This window comes from Contarinia nasturtii, unplaced genomic scaffold (assembly GCF_009176525.2).
Source record: "Contarinia nasturtii isolate CC-2019 unplaced genomic scaffold, AAFC_CNas_1.1 Cnas_scaffold_129, whole genome shotgun sequence".
Lineage (NCBI taxonomy): Eukaryota > Metazoa > Arthropoda > Insecta > Diptera > Cecidomyiidae > Contarinia > Contarinia nasturtii.
In genome coordinates this window covers 553,493-576,217 of record NW_022197486.1, presented here as the reverse complement: position 1 = coordinate 576,217, position 22,725 = coordinate 553,493, and the positions used below count along the sequence as shown (strand labels likewise).

At 31.6% G+C, this 22,725-nt stretch overlaps 1 protein-coding gene across 10 annotated transcripts in view; it reads right to left on the bottom strand.

Annotated features, from left to right (window-relative positions):
• The window catches only part of LOC116340913, an 89,219-nt gene extending 67,202 nt beyond the window's left edge, over positions 1-22,017 (bottom strand). The window contains exons 1-2 of one of the 10 annotated variants that reach the window (XM_031767667.1): positions 21,769-22,017; positions 17,238-17,657 (exon numbers count right to left, since the gene is read on the bottom strand). In XM_031767667.1, the coding sequence (XP_031623527.1) occupies positions 17,238-17,305 (68 nt within the window). In that variant the 5' untranslated portion in view covers positions 17,306-17,657; positions 21,769-22,017. Of the gene's footprint in view, positions 1-8,941; positions 9,303-9,736; positions 9,753-10,511; positions 10,607-17,237; positions 17,658-21,768 lie in introns of those variants that run through there. The other 9 variants (XM_031767735.1, XM_031767700.1, XM_031767683.1 and 6 more) reach the window with 9 other exon arrangements.
• Positions 22,018-22,725: the final 708 nt, after the last annotated feature.

Sequence of the window (22,725 nt, the reverse complement as noted above, 5' to 3'; positions counted from 1 at the left end):
TTGTATTTCTAAGCTGATGTTTCCATTTTATTTTCTTGATCGATCAATTAATTTGTTTCAGTTGAGATTTGATGTCTCCTTTATATATTCCATTTTATTAGTTTCCCGTTTTATTTGGTACACAATTGTGGTTATATGATTTAACATATTTGTTACTTAATATTCTGATTCAATGTAATTTGTGTTCAAATGAATTTAGATAAACTACGATGAAAATGAGGTCATAAAGTTTAGATTGTCTCTATGACCGTTTAAGTCGATAAACAGTTAGCGGACTATATACTTATGGTATACGTTTATTTGGAATTTTTTTTTGGATACAGGTTCAACCATAAATAGCAACTCTTTTCCACCTTATTTAGATGGCTTGTATATACCATTTATCTGTGTCAATGAATTAGATACCGGTGACACCCAGTACATATTCATTTCGAATTCTTTTTTGATACGAAAATTCATCAAGAATGTTTGGATCGTCTTCCGTTCGAGAGCCAAAATGTTGTTTATGAATGTCGGTTTTCGACGATGATGGAATGCTAATTAGAAGTATTTTCATATCAAATGTGAAAGCATTGATTTTTGCCGTTAAAATAATTAATTCATTGGAATTGCGTAGACTTTGTGGGACAAACAAGAACTTACATACAGTCACCAAAAACAAAGAGGTCATCATCTCTTTCAGAATCAATTTATCTTTATTGAAATTCGTCATTCATAAGATTCTTATTACGTGTGAGTTATTTTCAGATTTTTAGCTATTTTCGTTTGTTGTACGCACGATGGATAAAAGTTCAACAACAATTCTGTGCTATCAATTCGTCGTGTTATTTTGAAAGACTATCAATGAGCATGTGGGCAGTTACAACAATAAAAAATGCACACAAAACAGATTGAGAAATATTATTGCTAACAGTGCAAATTTCTCTTCCGTTGTTATAACATCTTGTGTCGATGTTTTTTTTAAAATTAAATGGGAGAACTTCTTTACCACTTTTTGTTTAGCTGATTCAGTGTATTCAATTTTTGGGTGTGTATGTTGGTTCTAATAAACAAAGAATTCAAATCACGGTCCTTCACATTAAAAATATGGATGGACGAATACGAAGAGTGGGTAACGTAACTGAGTTCGTTGATCACTAACTTTTCCCATATTCGACAGAAAACGACAATTCTTTTTTCAATAAGTATAATATTGATGTTTATTGTTCAAATGACTTGAGAAAAACAAAACAGAAAGGTATAGAGAAAATTTTTTTGGAGGTGCTGGTATTGCGGAACGATATTGAAAGACGAAGGAGAAATGACAAAAAGCGCAATAAAATACAAGATTTTACGTGATTTCATTAAATTGAATTTCGAAGCAAATTGCCCGATGGCTGTTTATTGTCGCCAAAATTGGCATTTGAACAACACACGACTGCATTTACACTCAACATATGCGTCCACTGGCGATCAAGTTGATGAAAAAAAAAACATTTGCTTGTAATTCGAATTCCAAGTTCTTTTTTTCCATTTCTTCATACCGCTGATAAAATTGGTTTTGACTTCACATTTATATGCAATGGAAGTTTGATGCGCGTGTTGTCTTCGCTGTCGTCATTGTTTAACTTCTAATGACTCATCTTGAATATATATATAAATATATTTTTTTTGGAACGGAAGCTTGAAAGAAATAGTTAATAATGTGGAAGAACAAACAAGTTAAAAACTTTACCGATCACTTTACTTGTATGTCAATTAATTTGAATTGTTTTTGAAACGCATGAATGCATACACCAGAGACACTCCGATTTTAAAATTATTTTTGAAGACCACAGTCTGCGTTAGTGATGAAAGCACCAGAAGCAGGTGTATTCGATTTTAATTCCTTAAATCGAGCATAGACAAATTCTTCGGAATTATTACACCACTCAACACTGCGCTTAATACAATGTAATTTAATTCCTTCAATTTTGATCCAGGTGGTAAACATGTATGTCTTTAACTCTATTCAAATCTTTCGGAATCAAATATAGATTAAACTATACTCGAACTATGGTTTGTCAAAAGCTTTCTCTCTCTCTCTCACTCGAGAGAGAGAGAGAGAAAGAGAGAGAGAGAGAGAGAGAGAGAGAGAGAGAGAAAGAGAGTCATTTTGCTGGCAACCGATATATTTGGCTATGTTCTCAATTTCAAAACAAAATGCTGAAGTGTTAGTTTTCATCATAAGCCATGTGTTGGTACATTTCTGAATATTGCCCAAGTTTGAAATTACAAATGAATACAATTCCAGACCAAATTACAAATGGTAACAGTAAGATCAACAATGGTTGCTTAAGTGGTGCAAAGTTGTTTCATACCATTATTCACTGAAATCGCATTATATTCAGGGTTCTTTGTACTCTTAACAAGAAGGTCGTTGAAATAAATAAAGACTTTTTTGTGATTCGTAATAATTCAAGAATGTTGATTATGTTCACAAATTCATTTTATAGCTCCCTTTTTTCTCATTTTGGGCTGCAGTTTCTCTGTATATCTTTTTTTTGTACCAATTCACCAACAAATCCATGCACAAATCAAACAATAACGAAAAAAACCTATTTACACAGATGTACGCATATAGCGTTAGCAGCTAGTTCAAATTTCCGAAAACAATGCGACACGACACAAACCGTTTCAGAATGATTTGCAGACTTGGTATCTATATATTTCAACGAGTCATGAACCAAAAGTACCCGCAATCTGAAAACACTACACAATGTAACACATATTGTAACGAAAGAAAACAAAAGAATGGAAACTCATAGATCGACTTAGAGTAATGAATATATTGCAGCAAGAATTTAACGAGTTACAGGAGCGCAAATCGTAACACGGTCCAAATAATGTGCTTGTTTTACCGTATAGCATATTAGATTATAGCTTAATGCAATTAATGTACAATACACTATCGTGTATATCGTGGCACGTATTGGTGGAATTGTTCGTGTCTAAATATGTAATTTGAACCTCAAATCGTTTCATCTCATTGCCGCACAACACAAATAATGCAATGATTACTGAACTGCAGTATTTTATAAGCTATATTGTTCATGTGTGTGCGCGCTCGCCTTTTTTCGGATTGTCACCCAATGTATTCGGTGAACGGTTGCTCTTTTTTTTATTCATATTGACCTCTCTTTACTCCAATTGTGCTGTATGTTTCGAACTCAACTGTACCAGTTTTTTAAAAAACATTCACATACTACGTGAATGGCATACACCAAAAATATTGTGGATATGTATCTCACAACGTTGACGTGAGACGCAAGAGTGGACGACTCTTGTATCTTATAAGTTTTTTTTAAAAATAGAGCTACGAATGATTCAAAGCAATTGTATGGTAATCTTTGTATAAAGTTTGGCTTTGATTTATACACATAATACAAAGATTTCATAAGTTTTTTTTATTTGTATAAATGCACAGTTTTTGTTTTCTTTGGTGGTAACCTCTAATATTTTTCAAAATACAATCGACGTTCACGCAATTTTCGTAAAACTCAATCGATGGTTGTAGGCTCGTAAATCTTTAATTCCCACACTTGGTCAGTTATTATTTCTATCCGCTAATCTTGTTTTGTCTCGATTTGTTTGCGTGTTTATATGAAGAGAAAAAAATCCATTAAAATCTCTCCTTGAAATAGTTTCTTCGTAAAATATAACAATACAAAATCGATTCGGAAATTTTTTAAGTGTGAGAATTCTGTATACATTTTGGTGGTCATTTTCATGTCAAATAGAAGGTAGATTATCTGTATACAGAGATATTCATTTGTCTTTCTACTATTTGATTGAATCATTTCGGACATAAATTCACTTGATGCATGTACGCATTTAAAATTTGACAAATATAAATTGACATCGGTGTAAGTTATTAACCCTCTAATGCATTAATTTTTTTTCGACATGAGAACTATTTTTCTATGATTATTTTGGTTTAAAATTCCTTAAAAAAATAATCGAAATTCAAAAAATTGTATAGTTTACTCAAAAAATGCTATTGACAAAATTAGATAACAATCGAATCCATTGTTTAAACTGCTATAAAATTGCTATAAACGAAGAGAGGAATAATTTTTTTTGTCAAATTTCTGTTTTCGCGTACATCTGTGTGTATAATTAAACAGCCGCTTTATTTTCACTTGTCAAATGACCGGCAAATGAAAGCCTGAACCCTGCTGAATATATTTTAATTCATAAATAGAATCATTTGTTTTTAATTATATATTTCAGACAATAATTTATACACCCTGTCCCTGCCTAAGGGCAGGGCTATGCACTAGAGGGTTAATCTTCTTTCACATAAATTTTAATTTCCTGTCGTTTTATATTTTATTGTATTTATAAGCTTGTGTTGGTTTTTCTTTGTTTTCTTATAATCAGATTAAAATAATAAAAGTGAAATATTCTAATTTGATTTAAGTTGATTGCTTCATTGGATTGAAAGATATTGAAGATGTTTTACATTTTGGAAAATGTTCAGCATGACTTTCATCCGAAATTTCTGCTTGATTGATATTGATAAGTTTATTCACCTGTTACTTTTCTCTTGTCTGATCGATGAATAGACTTTAACGACAACGACGAATAGGATAACGGGAAAGTGAATCGAGTATGGTACACTTACTCGAACATTAATGGTCGTTTTTCCCCTTCCGTTTCATTTTTCTCGTTTAGTTTTACCATTTCTTTTCCTTTTCAACGACTCAGCGAGCTTCTTTTCATCATATCAATGCTTCAAACGAAAAGACAGCAAATAGATGCTTACACATTTGAAGCAGAAAAAAAGAAGAAATAACAGTGTTTCAATAGGTGCAGTTGTTGTTTATGTTACTGTCGATCATAAACTTTCTCTTTGCGAATTCTGCAGGCAAGTTCAATTGTACATGAATAAAATTATGCACCAAACAAAAAGGTCGTTCACAATTTCGACAAAGAGATGATGAAAAACAAAAAATAATGACGAAAATGGAATCGAACACAATAATTACAAATATTTTCGTCAATCATTCGACGGGTGTTGTTTCATGTGTTACTTCAAAATCAAATGTGAATGCAAATTTTCGTCGAGTGACAGCAAAGCGATAACGACTTATAATTAAATGTAAGAGTAAATACAACAATGAAATATGAAGTAATTTTGTTGTATTCTTTTTCTCATCTTCAGTTTTCCATTTCATTTCCATGACTTTCTTTTCTTTCTTTTTTACAATTGAAGTGATAGAATTGTTTGCCAATGCACTGATTCACACTGTTTCGCCTTGATGATATATGAGACAATGAATTACATAAAAATATTTGATTTAATTGGCCCTTCTAATTGGTCCCATTCACATTCATTTAGTTAGTTGAATTATAATCAAATTATAAGTAACATCACATCCCATGGGACGCAAATCGTTTAATCATCATTACTTAAAATTGTGATGGTTTCCAATGGATGCCTTTTTTTATGTGCCTTGACAATCATTATTTGTTTCGGTTGTCATGATGTATCAAGTGGAAGATATACACATGACATGGTAAAATAAATGAGTATCGCTTTCATCGATTTCAGTTTGAACCACAAATATCAACTCATTTCGTTCATAACATAAAAATAATTACTGATTGATTAATGATTATTAATGAAAAATCAATTTGAAGATTGAATAACACCAATCTATATGCTCAAATTGTTATTGCTTTTCATTTTGCAAAATCGCACGCGAAAGTAGATTATGATCATGATAACACCGCACTTGATTGATACACTACAGCTAATTAAGCATTTCGATTAAATTCGATTTAATTTGCTTAAATTCAATATTTTATTGAATAGCAATTCTATTTACTTCATTGATGCATTGACCGATTGAATACAGTATGTGTGTATTAAGTGAAATCAAAAGTATGACATAAATGATTGTCCGAGAATGAATGTGAGTCTTCTCGTGAGAGTTTTTTGAAATGTAACACCGCCATACAAAAAATGCTGACTGTCAGCAATTTTTGTATGGCGGTGTTACATTTCAATAAACTCTCACGAGAAGACTCACATTCATTCTCGGACACTCAAATGTAACAGAGTTTTACTTCATGCCGATGAACCAGTTTATAATGCAGTTTTATGGCTTCAATCTAACGATCGAAGAGTATGCTTTTGATCTGACGTGCATTCAGCTATAGCTGTTTGTCATATTCAATAGATTCATGTCTTACTTATTAACTGATTTCTGAAAAGAAACGGATCTTTTGTAATTCTATAGTAATCTTTGTGTGGATTCTCTAATCCTTTCTCTAATCAGTCATTTGATGCATTTTTCCTAAGAGATTGTACCAAAGATTATGAATTACAAATCTATAAAATTGACGGAATTCTAATAACTTTGGAATGTATATTGATTTATTGATTGCGTCAATTTATCTAAAAAAAGTCTAGACATCATAAGCTAGTGACAGAGGCTAGAGAATGGAATGATAGTATCATTCAGAAGAAATTCACTTTAAAAAAAAAAAAAAAAAAATTATTTTATATAAAATGAGTATACCGTAGTACAGATTCTGACTGAATTAGAAGTATTCCTAGAAACATTCATTTGATGTGTATATTTTTTTATATTTATCAATCGCGTACTGTCTGCCATGTCTGTTAGTTATCAGGAGGTGCCCAGTAAAGACTGACTATAGTTATATCATTGAATCGCCAATTGACTTTTTCGATTACAAAAACAAACGCCTTAAAAAAGATCGAATAGTTGTCACTTAGTGTCCAGCAGTGTTTTGACATTTTTTCCGATCATATGCAATCGCTGTGTTGTTGAAATCCCCTTGATGTAAAATCAATAAAATGAGCGACAGACAGATCTGAAAAGCCAACATTTCCACGGCACAGTGTGCCGAATATATGGTAAATGTGCTGTATAATCGATTCGGACGATAAAGAATGTGATTGATTGCATTTGTTTTTCAGTTTTGTTTGGGATACATGATAGTCAAATCTATTATTAGTGTACGACACACTTAGCCTTTTCTTTCTTTGTTCGCCCCACTATACGTTTAATATTTATTTATTGCTCAAATGTTATAAATAATGCAAAGCTATATTCAAAGTGTAAAGAAAAAGACCATCGAAAAAAAACCGACTGCCTGCAGTTAGGAAATGCGCGAATGAATTAATCTTAAATTAATCACTGACTCCAGATGAGAAAAGATGTGAAAATGTCAGTTGTTCTACACAATGCCGCTTTTACATCAAGATATGAATGAACCGCGTAAAACGAATACTAGTTAAAATAAATGATACTAAATAATCTAAACGTGGCGATACTTTTTTTTCGTTAAATTGTTAGTTTGATAAATTTTTTTGTTGTGATTCCCTTTTAGTTTGTTTTTTATTCTTTTTTAAATCATGGCATTTGCCAGATGACAGGTAGGTATTTGCAAATGCTCAAATATCACAATAAATCTTCTGTATTCAATGATTAGCCGAATGGGTCTCATCACGCCAACTAGATACGATTAACTAACGATTCAGTTTTGGCCGACAAACATTTCATGCAAAGAGAGATGGAAGAAATGTATGTTTTTCATCTTCTTCTTCAATTCATTTTAATATGTTTATAAAAAGATGTGCGTTCATATACAGTTGGTTTCGCTCAGATTGATATCTGGTATGCTTTACTTTTATACATTGTTGGCTTCTAATGCAATCACGGCATGAAGAGAAGTTGACCGCATTTTCACTGTATATGAATTTTTTACTTCATTTTAATGTTATTTCAGGTTTTAAAACACATGCAATGCAAATCCAAATGAAAGTCAAAACAACACTTCATCTCCATTCAAAAATTTTGTGAATTCTTTTTCTTTTTGTTTAATTCATACAGTCCTAATTAAGTTTTTAATTTTATTCTCGCAATCCACAACTCATATCGATTTTTTTTGGCGAGGAATTTTTAAATTACTGCACATTTCTTTTCAAATATCAATACCAAAAGTTCAGTTTACTGTACTTGATTTTATTAAACTCACAAAATCCGAGTTATCATATGAAATTCATCAAATGATTTATTTAATCTTGCCAGCTTTCATTTTTTTTCACGTATAAAAAAAATGTGCAGAAACAATCTATTAAGCAACTCACACATGGTACAATTGTAACATCTGACGCTCGTAAATGGAAAAGCCAATGTAAAAAATAATAACAACATCAAAAAAATAACTAGAACTACACTCAGAAAAGTGAAACTAAATTACAAGTTGTTTTTATTACGATCATATTGTATTGCATTTTGCTTCGGTGCCTTCGAAACGCATTAAACTATTTGAGCGACCGCGCACAATTCAAAATGCCATATTCAATCGGTGTAAGTAGTTACGGAGAACGGTAACGAGTGCGAGTATTTATGTTTACATTTGTAAGCATTCATATTTGTGTCATTTTCTGTCTCACATGATTATGATGAAAAGAAATACAACAAGTAGAAAGCATTTCATTTCACTTCATTTTATTTCATTTCACTTCAAAACGGTTCTTGGGCATCCGAATGGTGTTTTCAAATGCAGACGCAAACAAAACATTATTGCCATGATGATGTTGAAATGTGCGCGAGTCGAATTAAAAATGAATTTATAACAATCTATTCCGGTTGCCGTGTTTTTTTTTTGGTTCACCAAATTCTCTCTCGTATGCCGCTGGGCGATCTCTGTCTTCATTCAAATTTAATGAATGAATATGGCTTATGTGTTTCTTTTTTCGTTTCAAGATTAAAACATGATTAGATGGCGAATTCTACATCCACGATTTTATTATTTTTATTCAGTCACATTATGTGCGTGTGTGTTCAAAAAAGACAACCGTGAAAATTTGCCATACAAATTTCGTGTGTCAAAAAAGCACCAAATGCAACAAAATCTGAAATTGAAATCATTATCAACTTACCTTGAACGAATCAGCAAGTGGAACGAATTTGCCTGGATTCGTTGCAGTTGCTAACAAAACACACAAATGATTTTTCTTTAGTAATTCAGGTGTTCAGAATTGAAATGTTCAATTGAATATTGTTTGATATAATTTTTCTTTCTTTTTTGGCGAATATGTGGCATTAAACAATAAATCAAAGTGTGATAATTTTGATAGGATGGTGAAATTAAATGCGTCTTTCTCTTTTCACGTTATTTCTCGTTTTTTTTTCCAGTTCAACATGAATGAATTTTGTGGCTGTTGTTCGTGTTTTGTTGCGATGGCTCATTTATGAGAGGAAGAGAGAGGAACAAACCTGATTTTGAAATTATAGCTCATGCTTAGCACATAAAAAAATGTAATGTGAATTTACGTTCTATGAAATGAATTTGGTTCACTTTCGCATTTATTACTGTGACCATTGAGATATTTGATGACTTTGCGTAGCAAATGCGAAAAAAATTAACCCAACTTTAAAATTGTTTCGTGCAAAATTACAATCAACTTTTGGGTGAAAACTTAATTTCTATCCAAGAAAAATTATGATCATCAAATGAGAAAAAGAAGGTAATGTCCAAATTTGAAATTCACCGTTCCTTATTAAGTAAATGCGTGAATGCTTATGAAAGAAACAACAATTTATTTTACAGAAGTAATCAAAAATGGTTATACATCTTCAGATACTAAATTAATGTGAGCATTTTTAAATTCGTGAATATATCAAACATTCGACATTGGAGACGAAACATAAATCAATTAAAAATCAAGCCAGACCATCAAATAAAATCAAAAACAACAGTTCAAAACTATAATTGGAAACAAAAAAATATCAATTTTCAACTATTTGTCACTGTTTATCACACTATTTTTATTTTGTTCACCAATGTTTGTCTTTTTGTCTTTTGATCATTGACAAAAACTTTGGGTGAACAACCATTAATTTGTTATTGGTTGAATTTAAACAAACACATTTTGCACATCATAGATCCAAATCATTATCAACTTTCACAAAAACTCGTATAAATAAAAGAAAAACCATAATTAACCACAAGAAAAACGTGTTTGCAATGAAATGTTTGCACAAAAAAAACCACCACAGTCAAAAACGTACGATACCATTTATTTAAAAAAATAATTGCGTAGAGAGTATAATTCACTTGAAAGCACATATAAACTGTTTAAGCAAAATATGGATATGTAATGCGGTTGGTCAATTAACAAATGATGAGAAAGATGCACGATTTTATTTAATTAATTCCAAAAAAATGTAATGAATAAGATACAGGCATAAGCAATTGAATTAATCCAGCATTAAAATGTCACGTGTATTCAATGCGTTTTCACTCTGCACTTAATCATTTGTTATTCACTTTCAGCATCCAATTCAAAATCTGATGTGTCATTACAATATGGAAAATATTTTGAACAATCGATGGGATATTTTTGTTTGTTTGTTTTTTTTTCTCTTGATATTTCAAAAATATGTTTGATTTCAACGAATGCTCACAAAATTGTAAAGAAAATTGAAGAGAGTGAAATAAAATCGCACATTATTTACCACTGAAAAATTGTGATACACGATGTATGTAACGTTTTTTTGATGCAGCAACCGACAAGACCATAACACGACTGAATACCGTTTTCTTTTTTAGAAAATGCAAAAGCTACCGCACAGACACTCCGATCTCTTTTACCTTTTTGCTGTGTTGTTTTGTTGATTATGTTACATGTGAGAAAGACCGTTTACATTGTATACGCTCCGTAATGTTATTTCATGTTTCTTTCGGTTGATCTTTCTTTCATTGGACGTGTAGCGCGCGCGTATGGGAGCGCGTATGAGCGTTACACGTTCGAACGATATTCGATTGACGATACAACCAACCGTCGAGCACATATAAAACCACCGTTCGATACATTGACTGCAGCACATTTAAATTGACTGTCGATGATGTACATTCATGTTGCTATTGCGTTCCATCGTTCACTTTGACATATTTCAACGTACATTCGAATATAGCGAATGCTTCAAACAACTATTACATTTTAAGGTGTTGTATGTATTATTGTTTCAATTCAAACAGTTACGATTAATTGATCGCATCGCGTAGGCGATTCGCATTAGATTGCGGTGTGGATGGTTTTTGTTGTTCGGCGATCACTGACCAAATACACCTATATTATTCTTTTACGGTGAACGGTTCTTCTTTATATATGTACTTTGATTCGATATTGATATGTAGAGTGGCATGTGTTTGATGGGGTTCATATTGGTATTCTATCACCGACAGTGGTGGACACAATTTTATTGAACATGTTCAGGCTTATTATTTCTAATTAAAAAAAAAAGAAGCTTTGAAAGAATGCTAGATCTTTCTTTAAGCATATCACTTTTTTAAACGAAAAAATTCATTTTTACATATTTGCTTTGAATACAGTCGATTTATATCTCATATGGTATATGAACATCATAGTTTTTTTTCACCCTTGACACATTTTGTAACAATAATAACTTATATAAACTCCAAAACTTTGAATTGGATCAATGCATGGACACGGACAGTGTATGTAAAATTGAGCCTATTTATTTCGTCGTTGGATTGTCTGTCAATCTAAGAAAACTCTATTGACTCTTTTACTAAGCTGCAAATACTCAAAAATAGTGCTATATCAAATTGGGTCAACTTGTGGCATAAATATTGTTAATAGTTTCAAATGAAATAGATCACTTTGCAAACTCTTTATCATTGTTGCCATTAAAATAGTGCAAAATCACCAGTACTAAGAGAATATGCTGTCTCAACATCTTTCAACAACATCAACCACTCTTGATACTCTTGAAAACTATATCTAATAAACTAAATGCGATCTAAATATTCTTGTTCAATTGATATTTTCAAAATATAACTATAGTTATACCTATAGGTATAGAACTAAGGAAGTAAAAAAAGGTAAATGCAACTTGAAAGCCGGTCAAGGCTAGAAGATACTCTGACACCGTACAACATAAATCGAAATAAAATTGCTTTGGAGCGTAAAAAAGATCGTATTATCAAAGTAAAAAATTGTGGCCGAATTTTTTTATTCGAAATATAAAAAAACAACCTCCATTTATCAACGATGGACGAAAGTAATTTTCCCAACCTGTTGAAATGAAGTTTACCTTCTTCCACTCTGTACATGTGTAAACTTGTTTTGTTTACATACAATTTTTTTTATTCGAGACCAAGAGAACGGTGTCTGTTCTACTTTTAAAAGTTATTCGCTTGTTTGTGAGAATTCTTTCTGACTCAGTTTGAGTGCTTTGAAATTCATCATGCCGAAAGTAATGCTTCATTTGGTGTCAGCAATTTGAATGAAATACCCAAATAGCTCTTACGAAATATGTAAATGACTTTGAATAAAATACATACGGAGTACACAAGCGTGAAAGTTTTCTATAGAAAAACATTTTTTTTTTCAAGAGTATTGCTAACCAAAATATCTAATAGAATAATTTGATGTTCATACTAATAGAGTACGCTTTACAAATACAAATATTTTCGGTGTTTTTGTTTTTATTTTCAAATTGTTTTCTTTGACGAAATGTATGTGTGTGTGTGTAGTTTTTTTCATCGTTTGTTTATTTTTCCAGATCGTTTAAATAACAGGCGTTTAATCTGAGTGCCATAAACACACGAAAATTTCGTGTAACGAAAACAATAATTGGTCATTTATTGAATATTCATCACATTACAAATGAATAAAATATCTGCACGCGTGTGTGATATGAATACGGTATTATAGAAGATTCGTGGTACCAAGGGCGCAGTCTTTGACAAGCTGAATTTATTTTGCTTAGCTAATGAATTGGGCAACCTCATTCTTTTAAAACAAATTTGTGGTTTTTTTTTATTTCTCCAGGCAATGAATAACACTTTTTTTTCTTTCTTGAGAACAAAGAAGCATTCAACAAACAAAACACATATAATTTCGTCATTTGCACACAACAATTTATGTACTTATCACGTCTTCTACTTTAATCATTTGTTCCAAACCAAAAAAAGATACACCGTTTCTTTTTGGACTTGTGAGTGCAGTTGCAAATTAAATATATGTATTAATTTTTTTTTTAAATGAGCATCAAATACCAAATCAAATACATAAATACAAGAAATATTAAATCAGAACAATTGAAATGTAATTTTTATTCGATATCACAATAATTATTGAATCCTTTCTTTACTTGTTGCTTTTAACAAATGTCTTTTAGCCACTATGCATTTTGTTCTAGCGAAATTGTTAAAAAAGAAAGAAATTGAAACCCCCGATTGCCATTAATACTGAAAATACTTCCCGTATTTATGCAATGAACATTACACAATTTCAAAATGCAAAGTGATAACCTATACAAAGGCTAAATGGTAAACAACACATACCCTACATGCATGGTATATAGACCAAAATTCATCAGTGTGTTCGATATGACTTAATAAAATCAGAATAGTATAATTATAATTTTACTGACCAAAATATATACTTCAGAATGGATGACATAAGTAATTTTAACAATATGGCTCCGATTGAAATAACAATTTATTAATGCCAATGGTTATTACATTCTCGTACAGTGCGTTTTTTTCTATAATGTGGAAAAATTTAAATGAAACCGACGATGTTGAGATACATTTTTTTATTGATGTTTTATTTGGTCCCTAAGCTACTTCGAGCACAATCAATATTTTATCCATTCTCCTTCTTTGTCGATCACTCGGGCACATCTATTTGGCATACTTTTGCTCAAATTTTCAGCATATTCACGCTGAAAACCTTTCCATTGGCGTTGAATGAATGAACTGAGCTGTTGAATTCGCCGCGCAGATAAAAGCTTTTTGACATCGGTCTGTTTTTGACGTTTGATGTATTTACAAATATGTATGAAGCGACAATAACAAACGAGAAATAGCGAATAAAAAATTATTTTTTCGAATGTTTTCATGAAGACAAAACTCGGGTAATTGTTTTGTTCTTAAAAGGTAAAAAACTTTTGAGAGAATTTCGGTGTTACTTTCGAATAAAAAATTTGAGTCCGAATACAAATGTCAGACATTAAATCGGTCTCATTTTTCTTCTGTAACTAAAGGTGTCAACCGGACAAATCTTGTCCGTCCGTCTGTTCCGAAAGCCTTAGCAAATTCCCGGACGTCCGATCCGATGTTCGTGCACTTTACATTGGATTTTGGAAGTCCGGTCCAACTGTCCGAAAATGAGAACTATTTCTGTCCGTCTGTGTCCGGTTGACACCTTTATCTGTAACTGTATGCTTTGAAAATGAGACCGACTGCCATTTGTACTCGGACTCAATTTTTTTATTTGCGAATTCACTACCGTCTCCACTAGACAGTTTAAAGTTGTTACGTTAAACCACGTTCAACATTTGCAAAACGAAAGTTAGGTTAAGTTAGTAATATTATATTTATTTTTGCATAGTTTTAATATTTCGGATGCCAAAATAAAAAAAGAAGTTGATAATATAAAAATTCTAAATATTTTATACTTGAAGTTAATAAGTTCTTTTTTAATTTCGTGATAAATGAGATATTCTCATTAGCTGCATTTACACAGTCAAGTATACAAATATCGTAAATCAGGGCAAATATTTGCAAATGTGTACAAATCCAGGGGATGGACACTCAGATTAGGAATCTTCATTTGCTTCGGATTCGTCGAAATAGTGGAAATCGTAGAATTTGGTTTTTAGCATAAAACGGTTCGTGTTTTTTTACTAAAATTGGTTTAACAATTTAATGAAGCAATTTTAATATATTGAAAACATTGGAAATTAAATATTTTTCGTTATAATTTGTATAAAATTTATGAACTAAAATTATTTTAATTGTTGTACGGCTTATGAATATAAATAAGTTCATTTATAAAACTGTCAATGTAGATATAAGTTCATTGATCGTCTTTTGACAGTTTCGAACAACGAACTTATATACGTTTACAAAATATGTAGTCATTGGGAATTTAAATGTTAAATTTGTGTTAATTTTTATTTAATTTTGTTATTTTTTAATTCAAATTTCTCAAAATTACAAAAATATTGAATTTCAATGTTTTAGATTCAAATTAAATGCTATATCGTTGTGTATCTGGTTGTACTCTACAACCAGAATATAAACTAGATCATTGAATTTTTGGGAATCATCGGAATAGTGAGAATTGTAAGAATAGCGAGAATCGTGGATTTGCCGTATATTCTTCATTTGCAAACGGTGTACAACCCCTAGGTACAAATAGTAAAAAACTTGCAAATATCTTTGGAAATACGCAAATTTTTTGCAAATACAGAATATTTGCAAATGCTGATATGCCCCTAGCATCCAATCTTTTCTTGACAGTGGAGCGCGAGATGTCTATTTTAAGACGCCATAGCCCTTCAACGCCTTGATTCAACGACATGCCTGGATTTTCATCGAACAACTATCCGTTTATCTTGCTTTGGCGAGGAGGCTCGGTTTGGCTTCACATTGGGCTGGTCGTTCACATTTTTTTCGCGTTTATACTGCTGGACGAACCCTATTGACTTATGAAGGTATTTTGCGACCTTCACCTGCGACCATTTTGGTCCAAATGGATGCGAATGCAGAAAACTGAATCAAATCGTGAATGAAAATTTTCAGAATTCATGTTTTCGTTGCACAACAAACACTGTACTGATTTGACAGTTGTCGAAACCAAAGCTCGAAATAGCTTAGGGTCCCATTAGGCATCACCAAAATTATTTTTTGAATATTCAAACATTTCGATGCTATTTCGCAGAAAAAAAAACGCACTGTATATATTGTTTTCAATGCTGCACTATCCTTTCTGCAACTTCATGTGTTTTATTGGGTTTTTTGTAAACTTAAATCACGTTATTTAATTTGATGCTGCATCGAAACATTGTTCGCATTTCAATCGCTTCAAAATATAATGAGTTTTTTTTAATACTCTTTTGCATGGTTTTACTATTTGTGTGCTCTCTTTGTTTTCTTTTTCAACTTGTTCAATATTTTCTCTCTTTTCTGTATAACACATTCATGCGCTACAATAAATTCATTTAATTATTTCCCGATATTGCACAAGATCAGTTTTGTTATAACAATTACAACAACAATTACCATTTGCAAAGTTTTTCGCGCGTATAGTATCATTTGAAGTGTGGAGTGGATTTAGCGAATAGCGAGACCTTTAAGTAAATGGGGCTATTACAATAACTTTTCCAATTTTCATTATAATTTTTAATTTGATTAATTCATAAATCTTGAAGACATTTTACCGTTTTCACAATAGATTTGACATTTTTGCCATGTGAACGGCGTTGAATCAACCAATATAACAGCAAAATAACAATCACAATTAATTTTTATTCGTTGATTTTGTATCATTTTGTCGTTCAAACAAATATATTTTGCAAAAATCGCATTCCGTGTTTGCAAAAAATGTGAAAAATATTTGAGCACTGATTATTATTTCGGGTACTGTAATTTTATCGAAATAAGGTTTGTCGTCGCAGTCTTCTGTTTTGGATCAATGCCCAAACTGAATCCATCTTTCGTAAATATGTCGATATAGTGGTATGAAATGACTTTCTATTATCAAATTTGGTTCTTTCAGAGTAAAATGATATTACGTCATTACTAACAAAATTTATCACGTAAATAAAGTTATATAAAAGAATTCCATAAACGAAACTAAACGAGACAACGTAGATCATCTAGTACACAGATACTCTTAAAAGATAGAATCCGCGTCCTTCAAAATTATGCAATTAATTTAGCTATTTTATATTTCGGCACCAAACTTTCAGAATGTGATAGGTTGCATATCGACAGTAACCATTCATAACTGCACAAACAAATAACTGCGCAACAAATGTGAGGAATCTATTAACGAAATTTTAATTTAAAAAAAATGGGCGAATGCAATTATCTTTTGACAGGCTTTTCGTTTTATGATCAATCTTCATCACCAATAATTGTCTGTGTACGGGATTAAAAAGAACAAAGTTATCGCTGGCGATATTTTTCTCTTTACTTTCACGAATATAATTCGAATGCAGAAATTGCAATAACAAATGAATTTTGAAACTGCCAAAGCCAAAGGTTTTATAGATGCCAGTTGATTAAAACACTGATTGTATATGCACGTGGCGATCTGGTCGTGCAGTTACTGTTTTCGAATTAAAAAAGTGCAACTGGCACTTGGTAGCTTTGTATGCGATTAATCGGATAAAATTGAACAAGTTACTTACGATCGTTCTCGTCGCCGTTTCTGCATCGTACTTGTCTTCGACTTTATTGTTCTGTACATTGACATCATGTTGACTATAATAAATCAGCAAAAATGTTAATCGTCTGATGAGAGGTCGTTGCAATGAGTGATTCTAGCACCAACCACTTCTTCTTCTTTTATTATTGCAAATTTTTATTTGTTTCTTTATCGCACTTTTTATGCAGGTATATTTGCCTGATTTGTTGGCATTTAAACTCGGTTTTTGAATTACTTTATCAAAATGGCACTATAAAAAGTCGTCATAGAATAAATTGTATATTTTTTGTTTGCTTATTTTTCTTTGGCCAGACCATCACTTCACTATCTTTTTCTTTTCACTGTAACATATTTTCTTTTATTTTTCATTTATTAGCTGTTTCTCTATAAAATACACACAAATCTGTGAATGAAAATTCCAAATGGGATAATTATTTTGGGATTGAGACGATGAAAGTTTTCTGCCATGTAAAATCTTCTTGGCGTCGTGTAATGTTTTCTTTTTTTTACTTTGAACCGCTTTGAACTCATGTTCAATGCTAATAAAAAAATTGTTGATAAAACTCAAGTTTTTGATGGAGGATTTACATGATTTTAAAGACCTCTCACTTTGTGTTGGCTTTCGAATAATGAATTTATAATGCAAAAATGAGCAATGTTTTTTTTATTGAGTTTTTATTTTTTGAAGATGAAAAATGGAAATGCAAAATAAAAGTTCATAATTTCTGAAGTGATTATGGCATCGTTGATTTATGATAAACGCATACGGTTTGATCACATACTGAATTTTTGATTAATATATTATTATCGATTTTGTGCTCAATGAGCAAGAGTAAAATTCGACACTCGACCTGAAAGAAATTACGAAAACAGTCGATTTGCATGTTACATTGTATACGTGCACGGTTCCAGCGTTCGATGTTCATGCATTCAATCGAACCAAATTTAAAGAAAAAAAAACATATTTATATGTATATTATTGCCAAAACATACATAACGGGCGCTTGTATATTCATATTTCCGACTACGCCGAGTATTGGCCCAACGTATTTCTACATAATTCAAATTAAAAATAAATAATTTTGCACACATATTTGCTGGGCTATTATGCGATGAATCGCGTAAATAATATACAATTTCTCATATTTAGAAATCATTGAATTTTCAAGTCTAACTAGACCGGAACTCTCTATCTCTGTCATGCAACTACTAATTAAATCGCAAAAATCACGAGAACACGACAATACTCGTCCATTGAAAAACACATCGAAATTCTAAGCCATCGTACATTGTATAGAAGAAGAAATATGCATAAATACAATGCTACAATTTATTGTGCAAAAATAATTGATTCATTAGTTGAATCAATTGAAATATGCGTTGAAATACTTGCGGTGCATAAGCATGAAATGAAATACAGCAACAAAGAAAAGTGAAGTTCTTTCTGCTTTGAAAGTGTTCGAAATTAGGTCTAATTAGACACATAAGTAGAGCACGCGCATTTTCATTGTGATAAATGAGAATCATACTTTAAAACAAGATTGCAATCTTTATTCTGGCAAATAGTGAAAGCACATCGGAAAGTTCGATTCTCATTTGTGATCGTGGTTATCATGTATAAAAAAAACGATTTTCACTCTTTTTGAATGATTTTTTATTTTTGAAATTATGCCTTTTTCACAATTTATCACAAGAATATTGTATGATCGAGCATGCTAAAATAACGATTTTGGTTTCGATCGATTTTGTAATCAAAGTCCACTTTCTATTATCAAAAATCAATTATGAACTTGAATTGTAAGCAAATTTATATAAAAATCAATTTAACGCTTATGCACTTTGCTTTGAATACAATCAATGGGTTTATTGATTTCGGCTGTTTTAGATTCAGTAATGTGATTTTAAATGGCGTAACAACATCGGTAAAGAGCTAAGCGATTTGTCAAAAAAAATTTTTGCATAATTTAAACAATAAGTTAGTTAGCTCTCAACTTAACTTCAATAACATTTAAATTCCAATATTTGCCCGATCGTATATAAAAACAGGTTAGTTTTTTTTTGTTCAAGAGGAAAAATAACTCTTGATTATTAAGCGTAAAATTGCCTGCATTTCTTTCGTAACGAAAGCATTTTTGTAGTGATGTATATAAAGTGTACCAAATTGGTACTGCCAAGTATTGAATGTCTTCATTTATGTCAGTTCAGAAAAAATAAATGCAATAAATATACGACGAAAACCAATAAAGCATAGAGAAACTCCAAATGAAACCAAGTAAAAGAAGAAATCAGAGGTTTTTTATGGATTCTTTTTTTTCTCCTTTGCTCTTCGCATTTGTCGTGTCACACGCTTGTGAGCTTAATTTGTTCGGCGAAAAAACAGAAGCAAATGAATAAAATAAAAAGGAAAACAAACAATTCAACAACAGCAATCATACGGAACATTTGAATTCAGATTCCCATAAATTTCAGGTCATTCGTTTCAAGGAAGTTGAAACGGTCTATAGCAACAATATCAAACGAACTAAACAATGTCATTGTTCGATACTATTTTTCTTCGATGACATTTGGCATGTACACACTCACATAGTTAAAGAGTAATCAGTAGTGTCCAGCAAATGACATCAACAACAAAAATGAAACAATAATAATCATCTATCGAAAAACTGAAACTTTCTGAATGTCTTACAATCTGTAGAAAACAAGTTTTTTTTGCCAGAGGTTTAGCTGTTGATTTTCATGCACAGCGATGTGCTGATATGCAAAAGCCATTAACTTTTATCAAAATTAACTGACGACATATCACATTTTCAAAAGACTCACAAATATAACGTAAACATTAATTTGAGGGCAAAATAAAATGTTATCGAATGCACTATACAACGCTTCTCTTCTCTTTTATTTTATTGATTATGAAAACGAATATCAATATTCATCACATAAAAGAGTATCCACACTTTCGAGACCTTCGACTGGTACCAAGCTGAAGACTTGTTCAACTTATAACAACTTTTCGATTGAATTTTTGTATGCAAATGTCAGTTTGTGTATTTGGATTTGAGTGTGTGCGTGCATGTGTGCGTATCAGCATGTGTGTGCTACCTATATTTATAATATATTGTTTTTAAAATCGAAAAAAACGTTTATTTTTGGTTTAAAACCTCGAGAGATGGTTGTCCAGATCGTCGTTAGTAACTGTGCGAATATATAAACTCGTTTATTATGATGTCACAAATCACAGCTATATATGTTAATAGACTATTGGCATGAAGACATGAGAAGATTTTATTTTTGGTTTTTTTGATAATTCGAATAATGTCACATGATACGTAGAGAATTTATTATCAAAACATTTTCTTTGCGGAATTACAAACAGTTTTCGTATTGATGTGATTTTTCTTTTGTTTTCTCACAATTTTTACGATTTCAATTGAGCACATTTCCTTCAATAAAATATCATATCTTTTGAATCCATTGTTTCACATCTATTCCAACTCTGACATTTTATGGAATCAACATTTCACTCATATAACTCTGAATACGTTGAAATTTTTGAAAATGTTTCACAATTGTCCACAATAGCCGACACTACATTCATATTTTTATGTGTCATCTAGATATCATTTCTTTCTTCTTTTTTTTTTTGATTGACATCCGCATACCGAGCAAATTTTTTGTCAGAATTTAAAGCCCCATTGAAATCACTTTATTATCCTGGGATAATATCACATTTCCATTATTCACACTACACTATTCCCTTTCGTTGTGGGATGGAATTTTTCCTTATTTTCCGTTGTGGAGCGATTATATGACTGGTTGTATGTAATACACAAAACTGTTTTCCAACTTCAACCGTTCACAAACACCTAAACTTGAGGAAATGGTATCATTGGTAATAACATTTTTAACGCCGTGTTCGTATGTTCGATTTTAGACACATACACTAGCGAATTGCAAAATATCGACAAATCGACGCGAAATTCAATTGGTGCGCGCACTCTTTTCGTTCGGCACATACCAAATGAGAGCACCGCACATAAATCGCCAGTAGAAAATATATCGGTTTTTGCTCTTGATTTGTGTGTAATCATTTGGCCACAACGAAACGAAAGGAATGCAATCCAATTCAATTCAATCTACACACCAAAAAAAAAACGAAACAATTGCAGCAAAAACGAACTAATAAAATCCAATTATCGCAATATACACAATTTACTGGGCCTTGTGATGGTGCTATGGTGCGTCTGAATTTCAAAAGTTTGCTGTTGTTGGTTTGTTTTTATTTTTGGTCGGTAATTATCGATTATGAATTATGAGCGAGATTGTACGCATTTCAATCAAACTCACCGACTTCACTCACTGTAGCACTGATGGAAAATAGAATCAATTCCAATAAACGTGTAATGATTGCAATATCAATTATAAATTGGGAAAATTGCAATAAAAACAACTCAATTTTTTTAAAACTAAAACAGTAAAGAGCCATACGAGTAGTAAGTTTAACGGCGGTCACTCACATGCGCACACAAAAAAAACAACGCCACAAATACACGCCAATTATAATTGATATAATGCGACTAATGAAATAAATACGAATCTAGTATAGTACATTCGGTAGACAGACCAGAGACCACGCGCGATTGATATTGATTATTGATTTGAAATGAATGTGATGAAGGCGGTTGGAAATTGAGCGGTCACATTCGTATACAAAGATATACTAACATTCACAGTTACACACAAACAAATATTTGCGTTGAAAATATACTCTTCACGAACATTGAGAAAAGGTTGATCGACCTACCGACTAACACCTTCGACTAACCAATGACTAAAACAATCAAATACGAAAAACGTCAAAAACCAAAATATTTCGTTTAAACTCGGAAAACCATGCGTATGAGCTTTGAGTGTGGATCACACATCTTCGTATCGTCCGAATTTTAATGAGCAAAAGTAAACAGTATGAAACGAATATGGCTTGGTTACCTGATTAATCAGTCTATTGATGTGTTTGTAAGTGTCTGCGATTGTATTTTATTTTATTTTTGAAAAAGAAGCGATCGATGGTATTCGAAATTTCGAGTGGGGTCAAGAGTAAAAAATGTTTTGGGAAAAAGCCCATTACTCGTAGTTAACAAAAAAAATAGTTACTGATTAGCGCATTTATATATTTATATATGTGCTGGATGCCATACGTTCCATAACACATTTGGTTATACATTCGGTATAATGGCAAAGATGAAAATCAACATAATTCAGCAAAGAGAATATGATTAAATTTTTTATCGCCTGTGCTCGTTACTACTTGGAAATTATGATATGTCGCGACGTCTGTATTCATCGGATACTTTTTTTTTCATTCGTCAATCATGTCGTCTGTTTTGAAGATATAAAAACTTTTAGTGCAAAACATACAAACATAATAATCATGTTTCAACAATCGAACTATGAACTGGTTTACAATATTTTAT